General features: G+C 45.3%; 1 protein-coding gene across 3 annotated transcripts in view; it reads right to left on the bottom strand.

Annotated features, from left to right (window-relative positions):
• Positions 1 to 1,019: 1,019 nt before the first annotated feature.
• The window catches only part of GFOD1 (Gfo/Idh/MocA-like oxidoreductase domain containing 1), a 76,475-nt gene continuing 61,125 nt past the window's right edge, over positions 1,020 to 16,369 (bottom strand). For all 3 annotated transcript variants that reach the window (XM_075416909.1, XM_075416911.1, XM_075416910.1), the window contains exon 2: positions 1,020 to 8,669. In XM_075416909.1, coding sequence (XP_075273024.1) covers positions 7,750 to 8,669 — 920 coding nt within the window. In that variant the 3' untranslated portion in view covers positions 1,020 to 7,749. The remainder of the gene's footprint in view (positions 8,670 to 16,369) is intronic.

Raw genomic sequence — 16,369 nt, 5'->3', positions numbered from 1 at the left:
TTGTAGAAATTTTTAACGCACTGCATTTCTGGGATGAAGTAAATGCTATACCCACTCTGCAACTTTTTATATATATAATAAATATACAGTTCACTTCACGAGATCATGTGTTCTGAGGGGAGTGTGCATTGTAAGTGATGATGATTTCCCATCCCTTCACAGATCTGTGCCTCAGACGTGCTGTACTTTCGCAGAGCCTGGGAAACGAGTGAGCATTGACATGAGTAGAATCCAACATCTGTGTGCTCTGCTGTAAAACAGAAAAAGCAACATAGGAAACGCTCTGTCATTTCTACAAATAGATCACAGAGGCAATAAATCTTTCCTCAGAACCTAGAACTTCCCACTGCTTCATACTACCTTCTGCTTCGTACTCAGGCGCGGTTTTCTCCACCATCACAGGGGCTGGAGCAACACGCTCCTTACAGTGATGATGAGGCACCACACGCAAGGGAGAAGAGCAGCACCAGGGTAAGCAGGAGACTTGACAGCTCCTGGCGGGTGGGAGCAAGGGCTGGGCAGGCGTAGGGATGTCACTGGAGGGAGCGGAGGACAGGGAAGGCAGAGGCATCCCAGGACACTGGTGGGGAGGTGGGGGGAGGATCTCCAGGCTGTGCTGGAGAAAGGAGGAGAGAAGGGATCCCGGAGAGAAAGGAAATCCAGGAGAGAGGATCTCCAGGCTGTGCTCAGCAGGGATGTCCAATGTCCCTGTTTTGCCATGCCACCAGACCTAACTGCATCCCTTGGCAATAAAACCAACGGTCTCCTCAGGACACAGCAGGCACTCCAGTTAGTTCGGTCCTTCTCATGACATTAAACCTGCAGACAGCTTAGTGTTAAACCTTCTTCTTTCTCTCCCTCCATCACAATCCCCACCCCCAAGCACAAAGCCCGTGTATTTTACGCCAGTGTGCTGAATTTAACAAGCTAGCCAGAAACCAGGCAAAGGTGATGGTTATTACCCTCCCCCCCCATACAAATGTAGGGAAAAATGACGGACAGCTGAGATCATATCCTTTTACGTCTTTATTTGCCAGTTAAGATCCTTTTATTCCATCGATGCAAATATGCAGAACAGCAGGAAACCATGTTTTAAGCAGCACATACCAGTTGGCTGAGAAAAAACTAACTACATTCCCCAAGCAATGTAAAAGTAACAATGCACATCATCTTCCAGAAGAAGAACCAAACAGATATTGCAGCCGAGAGGCACAACAGGCAGCTTCCGTACAAAGTAGTTTGGCTATTTAAAATGCTAGAGCCAGCCCTTGCCCGTTCCTCCAACCCCGCCCCCCCAACCCCAAAAGTCCTACTATAATTTAACCACTTTTTTGTTTTTGCTATCTACATAATATATAAAATATAATCTCTGTTTACTTATAACACTTACTTTTCTTGATAAATAGCTCTTTAAAATATCTACTGTACATATGTCCATGCATTGACATTATATATATAGCATTTATATATATGTACGTATGTCTGAAAAAACAATAAATATATACTTAATATTGACACAGCAACAAACTGAACATATTCTCATTTTCAGAATCAAATGAAAGAAAACCAGTACATGGAGAAACAGTGAATGTCGCTTGTGAAGCACAGCATAGCAAGGAGCTTGGATTCCTGCCCCGGCTGGGCGTTCGCTATGCCACATACTTGAGCAGTTGTGGTGTTACCATATTCTTTAACGAATCTGTGTTAAAAGATACTTCAAGTAGGTTAGCCACCCTGTATGCCACGCGTAACACAGACTGAGCGCGAGCTCAGTGGGAAACACGGGAGACCCGCCTCGTGCCTGGCGATGGAACGGGAAACAGAAAGGGGAGGGAAGCGAGACTGACACTGGTGTGAAAAATAAAAGGAAGCAATGGGCAGCACATGGCTGGGAGGTCATCAATAACCACGGTAAACAAGTTAATAGAGTTAAGTGCTTCTAAAGATGATAGCTGGCACTGCTGCAAAAAGTATCTTGATTATCTGTAGCCAACTCCACATGACGAACCAGTTTGCCCACTGCCACAAGAAGACACAAAAGAAACCCAGATGGCCAAATTCAGATGCTAGAAATGGGGTCACTGGATGACGCTGCGAGGCTGCGGGTTCAGAGCCAAACCTGTCCAAGGGCAGCTGAATTCGCTGAACATCCTTAATGGACGTTCACTGAACCTAATGGATAGGATTTTTTTAAAGTATGAACTTAAAAAAGAAGAAAAAAAAAACCGACAAAAAAACAATCAAAAAAACCCACAGTTAACAAACAGTTAATTTCACACATGCCATAACATAGTAAAAGAAGGATTTTTTTAAACTTTCATTTCAAAACAGCATTCTTTAAAAATGGAATTTTATCCCCCCCCCCAAAAAACGTAAATGACCTTCTACAAACATGTTTTGTGTTCAGTTTTGGATTGACCATAGCCATTCTGTTTATTCATTTAACTGAAAATGCTGAATAAAAGCTATTTCGGTTTGACCTAAGCTGATACCCTTCATTCGCCAACCCCAAGGCTTTGATTTGGCAGCTTCGAAAGTCATTACTTGCCTGGGCTCTGGCTTCAGTAAGTCATGAGGTTATGACATCCACTCATGAATGCAGCATTATGTATAGTCCCATTTACTTCAAATATCTTCTTTCCATGAGGAAATGGAAGTGGGCAGCCATTGTTAAGGGGAAGTTGTTTTTGTTGGCCAGACTTCATCCAGCAGCTCAAGAGAGAGGATTTAAAGTAGATGAGACTGCCAATTGTTATTTAGTCATACTTCATCTCTAAAATTTACAAACTTTGTTCCCCACAAGTAACAACTTTAACAACAACAACAAGAAACTGCTGTCCTGACTAACCCTGCCATTTCACAACTAGTCCTAGATACCCAAAGAGCACTGCAGAGGTCAAACTGTCCAGTGTGGAGTTTCCTGTGTACTCAGGGGTACATCACTGGGCCACTGGAACATCACACCAGTGTTGAGTATCTGCACAAAGCCAAAAGCCTGCTGGGTACTTTTAAACCCTTGTAAACACAGAACTTAACACTGAATAGACTTCATAATTCACGATATTTTGTATTGAAGGCCATAGATAAAAGTCAAATGTAAAAACTCCCAGCAACAAGAAATTCTGTCATCTCTGCAAAGACACCATCAAGATACTATGTTTATCTTTACCCATTAAATAAAATCTGTGCTTTTTTTTTTTTTTAAGAGAAATGAATCATTTTAAATTGTCTGGGTCTTTCCTGCATTTATACGGACAAAGAAATAGAAAAGGTAACAGAGAAATGGAATTGTCCTTGTGCTGTGACTACGCACAGCAGAAAGGCCTCCTTTTTTGAATGGCTGAACTTCCAGGACAGCGGTTCACTTGTACAGTCACTGATTCGAAAGCTGTCCAAAAGAAGGAAACGCTAAGCGCAACGTGGAGAGTGCCTCTGATTGCCCCGTGCTGGCTGGGCAGGAATTTCTCATGCTTTCAGCTGAAGCAAACGATGAACTCTGCAGCAGCCTGCCCTGAGCCTGAACTCCTCTATGCATGCCCTGATTCTCCGCCATATTGGCTGCATGGGTAAGGATGTATCATCTCTACTTGGTATTTTCTAACTAGGCAGCTGAAGCACTACGAATTTAACACATACATGGTATTAGATATAGGAAACCCCACACCCTTGCAGAGTTGTTATGCCTCCACGTAGGACTCCACTGAGCCCAGCAGGGATCTAGCAGGAGTACAGGACGGTGCTGCTTCCCCGAGGGCAGGGTCCCTTCTCGGCTCCCGAACCCAGAGGTGCAGCCCTCGCCCTCCGCACCACCAGCACGCCCTCCCCGTTGGCGCAGGTGCCCGGGTACCAGGCCGCAGGCACACCTTCCTGTCGCTCCCTGCTGCACTCACCGCTCTCCCCTTGGGCGCACCGAAGGACCTCAGTCGTGCCCTGCTGTCACACAGCGTAGGGCTGCCCTGCCCCTGCTGCGGACCCCAATGCAATTCCCATGGAAAATAAGACATCTTCTCACGGATGACCATCCCAGCACTGGAACAGACACCTGCAGAGCAGCAGAGCGCTGCCCCCGGGCTCTCCCCTTTGGCTCTGTCTTTGGCAACAGACCATAATGTTCAGTATCCTATGTGCACAGGCGGATGGCAAAGGAAGGAGGCTCTCCAGCAGCAGCCCTGGGAAAGAGGAACGAACATGTCTTACCTCGTGTATGAACAAGCTCATTTGGGGGCTACTGTAAATTCCAGCAGTAGCCACAGTTTGGCTGTTGGGCCTGCACCAGTTCTAGCAGCATTCATCTCAAACCTTGTGGCACAGCATTAAAAGTGCAATTCCAAATATATGTTTCCTGGTGTGGTACCGCTTTTGAGTTCAATCAAGCACACCTCTGCTATCTGCTGCCCAGATTCTTATATGCAGCGTGAACTCCAGACACTACTTTGGGCAATTCAATGTACTTTCAACTGTACCAAAAGAGCAGAGGGCTTGATGCTGCCAAGAAAGATTCCAGACTTTATCAGAATAGTAGTACACATTCTATAAATAAACCAATTCCTCCCTCCTCTAAGCCAGGTGGAAGTTTAGTATCTTTACACTTGATACCACAGCACCTTCACCTCCTAGAGAACGGAAAAACTGTCATACAATCCTGAACGTATGCAGTTACTGCTGCCATCCCAGCTCGGGAACTACTTCACCTAAATCTAGCGTTAAGATCTTTGTCGTCGTCAGAAGAGGAGGTCCCAGCCTGCCCCTGCACGTTCTGCCTGCCTCTCTGGGGCCAGCACTGTGGTTGGCTATGTCACCAGAGCATTAGATTTTCCTCCTGCTAAGCAGCACTATTGGCATCAGTAAGCCTGCAGAGCGGACGGATGACGCCTGTCACCTAAACCTCTGGATCTGGGACAGAAAGGCTGAGCTCAGTAGCACTATCCCGATACACTGTGTCTCGCCTGGAGACTGTCCACTGCAGGGGTGGGGAACGGGATTCCAGCGTACCTCCTTCCAGCTGGCATCACAAAACCCAGAAAGCCACAGAAAAAAAGATAATACAGATAGGAAAAACTGTCAACATTTGTGAACCAAAACGAGGTGCAAAGACATGAAGAGCAGTTCCAGCACACTGGCCAAACCACTAAGAAGCGTCGCAAACATTTTGGTCCATGTTTAGTTCCAGTTTTGAATGATGTTTAACTAGACTTGGTTAATTATCCACCGGGCTTGCACTCGTGACTTCAACTAGCCACAATTTTCAATAACTGGCTTTTGCGTTACTATGTGAAAACTCTCTTGATCCCCGTGGGGCTAACTCCATTTCTCAGGAGAGAGAGAAAGATGATTTCTTGATCAAATTTTCTCTTCTGTATTTCTCTGTGTATTTTTCAGGGGAGGAACTGGATAGTATGGTATACCACAACAATTATAATGGGAAATTCCTGTTGGCACAGATACTATGTCAGGAATTCTCAGAGAAATTAATTTTTAGGAAAAGCATCCAAACTTATCAAGCGCTGTTTCCAAGAAGGAATGATGAAAGCTCGCCCGAGGTCTCAGCAGCAGCAGTCAGCCCCAGAGACAGTTGCTAGAACTGGCAGAACAACATGGATAGAAACAATTCTCCATTTGGGTGTGGTTTTGCAGTATTACATTATTCCTTCGTCAGTCACACTATTACACTTTGGGGAATATTTCACGAAAGGTCACAAACATGCTCTTCAAAAATTAAGCACGCAGTAATAATTTGGTCGTGGGAGTCAAGTTCCCTAACTTCAGCCACCCAAAAATTTAGAAGTCAAGATTCTCTGCAGAGGAGGAGGACGGGGATTTCCAGTGGGCACCTCCTTCTGTATTAATCTTAGGATGAACTGAGTCAGCCTTTGGAGAGCTCACTCTGTATTGACTACTGTGTCCTTGCGCAGCTGATCAGGACAAGACACCCGACTTCCAGCTGGCTAAAGTGAGACAAGATGAACCACACTATTGATGTCCTCCTGTTCAAAAACACGAAGCTCTAAATCTGGGCATACGACAGGCAGGAGCATACAGCAATCAGACGGAGTCATTTGTAGGAGAGGCCCTAGAGAAGCTCTTAGTGCTCCTAAAAATAGCAAAACTGTAAGTGCTTTCAAAAATATCTAACTTATTCTGACAGTTCTCTTCCTAACCCAAAATGGCAACACTAATGTGATGGCCTTGAGAACAAGGGTCATATTTTCTCTTTTAATTTACTGCTCATGCAAATGTTTTCTTCTTTCCCCTAGTCAAAATGAACAAAAAACCCTGAAAAGGTTTTTCTCAAGTTTAATATAATATAGTGCTATCTGCTTGTGTTCTACTTTTTTCCTATCTGAGGACCTAGCACTGTAAACACATAAGCACTGAAGCAGCTTTATGCAGAAAAGCGGTATCCCTCGTTACCGGGATATTCACGTGCCTTTCACTATATTCTTTCAAGACACATTCTCAAAATAATATATTAGTTCAAGACTGCAATCTGAAACAGTAAAAAGAAGAACAGGGCAAACATATCAAAAGAGTTTGTCCACCTCTGCACTGATGACAGGGAATGATTACTACAGTACCACTCGCTGGCCACTTGAAGGAGGTGAAGAGGTCGGGGTCCTATGTCATTTTTATCGCTGGAAATGGACAGGAAATTTTCTCATCCTTTTTGTTTTTCACTCACACTCACCACCTGATGGAGGTGAAAGCTTCTGGGCTGAGCTATATGAAATTAATTGTCAGTGCACACCTCTCAAGTGTGAGTTGATAAAGGTTTAAAAGAACACCGCCATTGAAGCATCATATGGTTTCGGGTTGGATTTCTACCGTTTTCCACCTAAAACCAAAATGCACGATGAATTTACTCAAAAGTCAGTCCCAGACACAGGAAATTGTGTGTAAACCTTCCTAAGACTAGCCTGAGTTCAGCCATGTAATAAAACCCACAGTCACGACCACGTCGTGCCAGTTGCCATGCATGAAGGTTTTGCACAACCCATTTTAATCAGCAAACCTGTGCAGTTAACACTGAAGCTTACCGGGAGCTCGCAGAAGACCCTCCCTCCCCCAATACTGGGGCATACGCACTGTCGTTGAGGACCGCTTTGTTTTAAAAGCCACACATTTTCCTATTTAATTGTGCTTTAAAAACAAACCTAAACAAAAAAACAGCCAGCTAAACCAACACAGAGAAGCTCCTAACAAGCCACATGAAAAGCGAGCTGCCAAGATTTTCCGTATCACACGACACTTCCACACCAAGTCCTGTTATTCTGTGTGTTGGTTAGAGGTGTAGTACTACAGCACGGTGGTGTCAGCTGTCATGGTAGGAACCATTCATGTCAGACACTACAGAAAATTTAACGACATGACAGTACCTTCACAGCCCTCTGGTAGGTAAGGAAAATCTAAAAGGATCTTCCCAACCTTTCACAGTAAACACAATTGGATAATCTAAAGCACCTGCAAGCAGGAGATGAGTCCATGATATATCTTTCCAATCAGCCAGCTAATACTGTTATTAAAACAGTTAAGTTATGTCAGCTCTTAAGTCTCCTGTCTGTTTCGGGCATTTCTAAGGACCTTACCACTCTGGCGTTTTGCCACCAACAGACTGAGTTGATCCAAACAACTGTATTTCCTCCTCCTGTATCCTCAGCTGTTTCTAAGATGCCCAAGCCCTTCACAAGGGCTGAATCACCATTTCCTTCAAGAGCTGTCTGGTTCCCATTCTTTCCTAGGAGCTGAGAGGAGCTAGCAGTACAGAGACATCCTGCTCTTCCGCATGGCTTCGCTGATTAAATATGCTGGGCTCAGTTCTGGCTCCTCGGTCATGATTGAAATGTTCTGCCACTCCCCCAACTGGTTTGACTTTTTAATGGTGTCTACCACACACAGGGCATACAGACAATCGTCAAAAGTGGCAGCCATCGTAAGGGGCCTGCCGTCCCAGGTCCTCCTGTCGTCCTGGTCCTCAAATGCCTGCCGGACAGCTTGAACCATCTTAATGGTGCCCCGGAGGTAGGGGGATGGGATGTCACTGAAGGCCTTCTCTGGAAGTAAGGAGTTGCTGACCGGCGTGGAGTCCTTGAGCAGAAGCTCCCGCTGCGGAGAGCTGTTGCTCTGTCCGTAGAGGTCAGTGCCTATTACAATCAGCCGCCCCGCCGAACCCACCACGATAATGTCTTGCTTGAACTCCCCCGGGACATTGAAGTTGAGCGTCACCGTGCAGCACACGCCGCCTTCCAGGACCATCTGAAACGTACAGAAGTCATCGCTGGTGATCTGCCGTATCCCCTTGATGTGGTCCGTCTGCTTCACGAAGGTCTTGAGCAACCCGTGCACTTTCACGGCCTTCTGGCTGGTGAGGAAGGTGAGGAGGTCGATGATGTAGGTGCCAACCGAGTGCAAGCCCCCACCTCCCATCAGGTCATCGCAGCTCCAGTTGTACTTCTTGCCCAGCAGGCTTCCGCTGTGAACCTGCACCTCACACACCAGCAGCTCCCCTACGTAACCCTCCTGGATCAGCTGCTTCATCTTCACAAAAGCTGGCAGGAAGCGCAAAACGTTCCCCATGATGCTCATGAGCTTCGGGTAATAGTGAGCGGCGGTCATCATCCTAAAGGCATCCAGCGGAGTCGCCGTTCGGTCACAGATGACGTTTTTTCCAATGCCTGAAAAACAGTTTTAAAAAAAAATCACCAACAAAAATATATCGATTGACTAAGCTCAAAGCCTCAAAGCTACTGTTAAATACTAAGCCAAGCAGAAGGATCTTTGAAAGAAGAAAACGTTTCAATATAAAGGCAGAAAGGTCCCCTCTGGCATGTTTCCAAAATGCCTGTAACAGTTTCTCAGCACCACAGTGAAAATAATTCCTTTTTTATTTCCAAAATGCACTCATGCCTAAAAGTAGCAAGAAAGTGAGGGCCCGGACAGATAAGAAAGTAAGCTATGATAAGGTGGATTGCTGCCTAAGGTGGATTGCTGCCCCACACTTGCCACCTTCTGGGAGCAGGTACAAAACCAACCACCCCAACTCGGCTATCTTGTAGACGTCTCTTCTGTGATAACCTGCCTGTGTGTGGGCTTCTGAGAGCTGAATCTGAGCTTCAGATTCAAATCTCTGAAGCACACGAGTCACACCACCTCACGTCCACAGTAACTTCATGTTCATACGCTGAGAAGTCTGGGCTTGTCTTCCCAATGGTCTTGTTCCTTCATCCTTCCCGTTCAGACTGTTGAAGAGGCTCTGACTGAAGGCGGGGAGAAGCACTGGGCTTGTTGCTTGATTTAAAATGTAGGAATTGCTTCTCACTCATAAAATGCCACGCTGTTCTGACAATGGCACTCGTTTTTTTGAAGCAGCTCTGCTGAAAAGTCAGCAGCGCATCCACAGTGCCAAGGGAGAGCCACGATTGCTCTAAAACAGGTCAAACGCAGCTGTGACAATCTGCTCCCTCCCAGAATCGCCCATATGGGCACACTGTTTACTGACGCTGGCATGACATCCTGTTTCATGTGGCCACCAAGGTGTGCAGCTGAATGCAGTGCAGGCTGAGATGCCTGAATAACGATTTTATTATTGATTTCTCCTCATCAAATACTTTCATTCTGTACCCACACGCACACAGTGACAGGGTCTCCGGTTTCCTTTATAGTTGCATACAAAGATGTTTTTATGCGTAGTAAGCAATATTAGGTGAGCTGTACAACACCTTATAGCACTAAATATGATCTGTGCTTTGAGAGCCTGGGGCTATAGCTGGGCCTGGCACTTAAAAGAGCTGAATTTGGATCCTGTCTGCAAGGGTCCAGATGAATAAATCTGGTTACTCACTAAATCGCTTTGTGTTTTGATTCCTTTTCCCTTCAGCTAGGTGAGAAATCCCTTTTTCTTTAAAGAGCTGTTGTGAGGATAAAATTTTACATGTTTTGGAGCTGTCTGGATGACAGACAGATGGCAGGGATCTGTTGAGCCCACTTACATGAATATTTAACAGCCCGACTGGAAGAAGAAGGGGGTCACAGTCCAAACATTCAATAACCAGCTTAGCCACACTGCCTATTCTCAGTCTTTGTCTGCTGCTATTTGAGTAGCTGAAACTGGAGGGAGGGCTGTCACCACTGAAGTGGCAGTCACATCTAGTAACAGCCAAGAAAGCAAACAGCTTCCTTCGACTTGCTCCTAGTTACCTTCTACATAATTTGAAAAGGAGAGACATACTCATTCTCCTGTAATATTAGGCAGGAATCCTCTATTCAGTGGCCGTGATCTTCCTGTTTCACTTTTCTCTCATCTTTACAGACTGCTGCTGGTTACAGAGTTGACATTTTCAGCCTTATAGCACTTCTTTCCCTGCTCCTGAATAACTTCTTTCTGCATCTGTTTGATACTGGAGAAAGCATTCATCCACCTGCCCTATATTCCTCTAACTGGTAGCTCCAGCTATGTCACTCGATACAGATCACCAATATAATTGTCCTTGAGTTACACAGACTCTTTCAGAGAGATTTTAGTCTGGCAAATTAGTTATCAAAATAAAGCAAAGCTTAGTCAGGCAAATCTTGCCTACAGGCAAACCTTCCTGAAATAGCAATTTCTCCCCGCAAAGAACCCATACCTACTATGCCATCGTCAGACCTGTTCACCGCTGACCCACGAGCATCCCTTTCTGCTCCAGTTCAGCTCGCATCGTTCTGCCTCGCAGGCGCCAGCTGCATTTTATCGGGCGTCTGCGCAGGCACGAATCTCTCAAGATACGCAGCCCTACATGCGTGCTCATGAGGAAAAGGATCCGCTTTCATGAGGAACTGCAGCCCGGGGACAATCTTTTTTGCTATGTGTTCAGTGTCGTGCACAGCGGGGGTCAGTCCTTCACCATGTGGGGCAGGGAACGCTTGGGACTGTCACAATCTGAGTGCCAAATAATGATTATAAACATGAAGGAGAAGCCTATGGGTTTTTACATCCCTTGCTTTCAAGAAAATTTGCCATTAGGATCAGTGTAAGTCAGACACACATGCAGAGAAAAGGACAGAGCTCTAAATATTTGTATGGAGATGGAGAAAAGGTGGAGTCTCACTCCTTCCACCATTTCAACCTTTTATTGAAAGGCTGAACCTTTTTATTACAGAAAATCCAAAATGCAAATGTTTCGAGAGCCTTCCTGTCTCTGTGCGTACACTAATACATGCTGTGCTCTCATCTCCGTCGGGGATTTAAGCAGATTTTTGCTTGGTGCCCAGAAAGCTTTTACAGTCTATTAAAGCTGGTGCAGGTTCTTTCAGCACGGCACTGCTCAGCACTCGAACCTGTGCACACTACAGATCTTTGTTTTCTCCGTAGCTGCAAATCTGCAAGCAGCCACATTAGCTTTCTCAAAGCAGTGAGAGAACATGAAAGGTTTGCTTAATTTAATTTAGAGAAATACTCTGGTGTGTTTACGCAACTAGAATAAGAAACAGACAGATCAAAACACTGTTTTCTGCTCTCCTCCCTCTGCTCCCTTCTCAAAAGGAGCAGGAAGAAAGGGACCTTCCCTTGAAGCTGTTCTCTGAAGCAGTGACAGGCAGAGCAGAGGGCAGCGAGCAAGGAAAAACCTCCCTTCCCAACGCGGAGAGGCTCATGCAAAGGCGTGCTCTGACTGCAGGAGCTGCAGGGGCACCCTCCGGGAGCTGACCCCTTCTCCTGGCCTGGGGTGAGGGTCTGAGCCTGCCCAATCTTGGACAAGACTCTCTACAAAAGGATCAATGTTACCACTTGTCATTCTATCAATGCGCTCTGCCCTTTCACACATCTTTGAAAATCACACCACAGCAGACAGTAAAAACTTTGTTAATTACATAAAAATAGGGCAGTGCCAACAGCTTGTTTGGGCAAGAAAGCGCAATATATTGGTCCGTGGTGATAAGCAATAGAGGCAAACACATCTCATTGTATGAAAGAATACACACCCCTTCCACATGCATCAAGATATCTGGTCTACAACGCTACAAGTTCTCAATCAGGCCACTTCTAAGTATCGATTTCTTCAGTTCTTAGCTAAAACTAAGAAGAAAAATGACTTAAGCACATGTCATTCTTTTTGAGGGCTCTGCACAGCCGTCACCTTAGTCTCTCCGCTTGGCTGTGCTTCAACAAGAGACAGAGCGGTGCCAGCTGGGTGGTAAGCGATGTGACGTGATGTGACATGACATGATGTGGGATTTCTCCAGCCTGGCATGGAATAGGGGAAGGCTCACTCCTGGCCAGCCCAGCTCCACAGCTGAAGTTGGGCAATGCATCTGCTGGCAAAGCTGCCGGCAATGCGAGTTGGCTCTCTGAAGTTCCCCCACAGCTGCCACGCAGGGCTTCAGCCCAGGACCTGCTCCGTGGCCCACTGCTCCAGGCACAGCCAGCCAGGCATGCAGAGAACCTGCATCAGCAGGCACTGGGCTGTGGTGCCAGTAAGCCACCTGTGCCCACAGGCATGGGGCCACAAGGCGGCAACCACTTTAGACCCAACAGGTCTGCTCCCCTGAGCCCCTCTATCTTCTCTCTCCAGCAGGAAAACACAAAAAAACAAGTAACAGTGGAGTTGGCAGATGTCCATCCATTAGATAGACCTGATCCCTAGGCCAATCACTTAGGTATAACTCGCTCTAGCAGTCCTTAAAAATGTGAAAGGACATGGTTTTGAGCAAAATGACACAAGAAAATTCGACTTCTATGTTTGGTTGCTAAAGACTGAAAGATCACAACATCTGATGACTGCTTAGTTCCTCTTTAAAATGAATCAAAGTTTCCAGAGCAGGTCCACATCACAAAACTAACACTAGTGTCTTCTCACCTCTCAGTGTCTCACAAGGAAGGTTACGGGCTGAATGGTCCATCTTAGCTATTCTTTATCTCCCAGGGTGCATACTTCCCCCAAGCCAAACCTCAACAACGCAGATACCAATCTGCATTTATTTTAGGAAGGTTATTTAAGGGCACTGATCTTCTCTGAAGAAGTAGATGTCTAACCAACTCTCTAGAAGCAGCTGAGCAAATAGAAAAAAAATTTGTCTGTGCTGTCATTGGTGCAACCATTCATTTGAGTGAAGATTTCTCTAGCACCTTAAGCTGGAAAGTCAAATTGTAACCATGATCTAATGGCTTGTCACCTACCATACAGGAATTTTTTTTGTCAGGAAGTCATGTGATTTATTTGTAAACCTCAGCCTTCATTTTCGAAAAAAGGAAGCTCTTGTGATATGAGATAATTTTGAAAGCCAAACAGCCCAGAAGTGAGTAGCGAGTAGATACAGTTCAGGGTAGCAGTAGTAGTTATAATTTTTTCCATGTAAATGCAGGGGAAGAGTAAGGGCCTAGAGCAAGATTTTGAAATGCTTGGCGTTTGCAGCTCTTCATTTTACAGACAGCTCTAGCTCCTTGGCGACCAGCAGCCCGTGTTTATTTGTCCCTGTAACATCCCCACGCTGCACAGCCTAAAACTGAGCAGAGCTCCTGGGCCCCCAGTGCAGGAAGGGTACAGCGACTGTAACCGGCACAGGTTTCATCAGTTCTGAAACCTGCAATGTCAGCTTTTTTTTTTTTTTTCCATCTGCTCTAATTGTTTCAAATAAGGAGAGAAACATTTTCCCATAAAAAAGTCAAACTAATTAAAAAAAAGTTTCCATCACTAAACTGAATTAAGACTAGTCCTCTATCTGTTCAGGTCAGGACATGAGCCCCAGTACAATATTTTCTCCTCCTCCTATCCACAAGAAAATCAAAAAGGGCTCTATTTGGAGTCTGGGCATATAATCAAAACCTTCACTGGCACCAGAAAGATCCATTAGTTAGCAGTCGCTACCTATTGCTCTTGGTCAGGATCGGGGTGAGGGAAAGGGGAAAATAAGGTTTTGGTGCACTAAGCTAATTTAGTCAGCATAAAAATACATTTGTAAAGCTACAGAGGAACTGTCAACATTCAAGGAACAGTCTAAGAAATTCAACAAACACAGTAGTGGTGGAGGAGCATGCTTATCAGGTTATTTCAAATGGATGATTTTAAATATTTATATCAGATTATAGTATCTTCTTCAAACACATTTTTATTTTTAAAAAAATAAGCTAATGCAAAAGTACATTCCAAATGGTGACAATCTACATTATCATTAATACGGTTACAGTAAATAAATATGGGCAAATTTTTATTCTCAGATTTTAACCATTGCAGCTGCTGTTGTTGTCTTTGGATCCTATGCAGAATCAGGGGGAAAATCACCTTTGGCGCTCAGTTCTGTTTACGGCTTGTAAGACACGTTGCAATGATGTGTGCTGTATTATTAGCACACATATTATTAGTTGTAACCAGATCACGGTTTCCATCCTAATGCAGTTTGACATGGTTTGCAAATACAGAGTAGTATCATCTAATACATGAATGAAGAGTGTCTCATTCATATTTTTCCAGCGTTGTAACACTGAAAAACTAAGCAGAGATATACAGCTACTTGTATAAATGTGCCCAAATCAACAAAGAAAAAGCAGCAAGTTAAGTTAAACGGCTAACTGACTTTTTTCTGTCATTTTGGCCATACTGATAAAAGACCTTTCCTCAGGAATATGTCAAAAACCATAGTCAAATAAAGGTCTTAAATCAGAAGTCACTACCTCTTATTTAAATGGTTGATTTACAGCAATTTGTTCTTCTGCACATATGTACATACTTCATCTACTCTGGTTTTGCACAGAAACCACCTCAGAAACTGCAATAGGAGCCAGCGCATGGCTCCCTATAGCTAAAATGATGTTTGATAGAAGCTGAGTGTCAGCAGAACGGTGTATTTTGCACACTCCCATAGTAGGCAGAGTTCTATTTGCCATACTAATCATGTTAGTGGACAGCACTACGGCAACCCCACTGGATATTCACAAAATATCCTTCCATTTCTATGAATTCTGGTATATGCAAAAACATACAGAATTGTTTTTTTCCCTCAGTAATAACGACTTCAGAAATCCTCACAGCTCTTTGAACCATTCCCTTCTATCCCTTTCTTTCAAATTTGCAAAAGATACAACATTTGGAGGCTGCAATTCAGCCAGAATCCCCAAAAAATCTGCTCAGTTATCCACAGACTCATTACAATACTTAAACACTCGGAACAAAAACAGAGGTTGGTCATGACGGTAGTAATGCTCCCTCCTTTTCAAATTAAAGACTCCCTAAGAAACCCAGAAGAAAACAGCAGTGACCTGAGCTGTAACTGCGCTGAACCACTGACCAGGAGACCCACAGCACTAAAAGCAGGCGACACAAGTTCTATTGGAACTGCCTTCGGGATAGCCTCACAGTCACGGTCCCTTTTGTACGAAGCTGCAACAAACCAGTTTGGTATTATTCCACATTTCTAGCACATATGTACTAAGGAGAGACACACAGCACTGAGAATGCCTCTTGGAAATTGTATGCAAATACAGAATTCGAAGGCAGAAGCAGCCCGTATAGCCACTGTTCATTTATTTTCACTTACGATAGCTGGGGTGGCTCTTCAGTCTCTGAGATACAGCAGCTGCACAGCCAGCTCAGCCTGCTACGTGCATGATAAGCCATAAATCTTCGGCAACACAAATGAGGATTTTCTGACCTGCTCTCCTCAACCAGTGCAACTGGTGAGCAGTACCCCCTCTGAATTATAGCTCCACAAATGGCTCCCTCCCGGCTCAGCAGCAGATGATGACTATATACACGATGACCCAGGCACGGGTTCCACGGAGTCTCCTCAACAAAAAGTGCTTTTTCCATCTGGCTGTCTCGCCAGGACACCGCTGTACAGCCTGGAGGGACACCACGCTCCATCACTATGAAGCTCGTCTGGGTGTTGCAGCAGTGGGGAGGGACTGGCCACCCAGGCGTGTGGAGGAGCCAGGCGAAGCCCATAGTCCTGCTCTCCGCTCCAGAGCTTCCAGGGGGACCCAACCCGGCCAGGGGGTTTCTGGAGTCACTCCAGAGGAGCAAGCAGCAGCATGGGGTGCCACAGAGGAAAGTGAGAAGGTGGCTGACGGACAGGGAATGGGAGAGGAGAGGGAGCGGGAAGGAAGGAGGCTACAAGGTGGCAAGAAGGATACTGGAAGGAGCTGGAAGAGGCTGGCGCAAACAGCACAGAGGAGCTGCTCAGCACACCCTAATGGCACCAGCAACCTCCCCAGCACTTGGAGGCCCATCCTAAAAGGCTCTCTTTCAGTCCAGTCTTCACGTGAGCCCTGCTAGCATCTTTTCTGCAGAAAAATAACAACGGAGGAGAAAGATTTCAGAGAAAACAAGCATCCTTCTGTACCCAGAGACTGGACAGGAGGAAGGGATGATGAAGACAAGTATTCTCATTAAAATGGTGAGATGTG

Source organism: Opisthocomus hoazin, chromosome 3 (assembly GCF_030867145.1).
Source record: "Opisthocomus hoazin isolate bOpiHoa1 chromosome 3, bOpiHoa1.hap1, whole genome shotgun sequence".
NCBI lineage: Eukaryota > Metazoa > Chordata > Aves > Opisthocomiformes > Opisthocomidae > Opisthocomus > Opisthocomus hoazin.
This window is presented reverse-complemented; position numbering and strand designations above follow the sequence as displayed.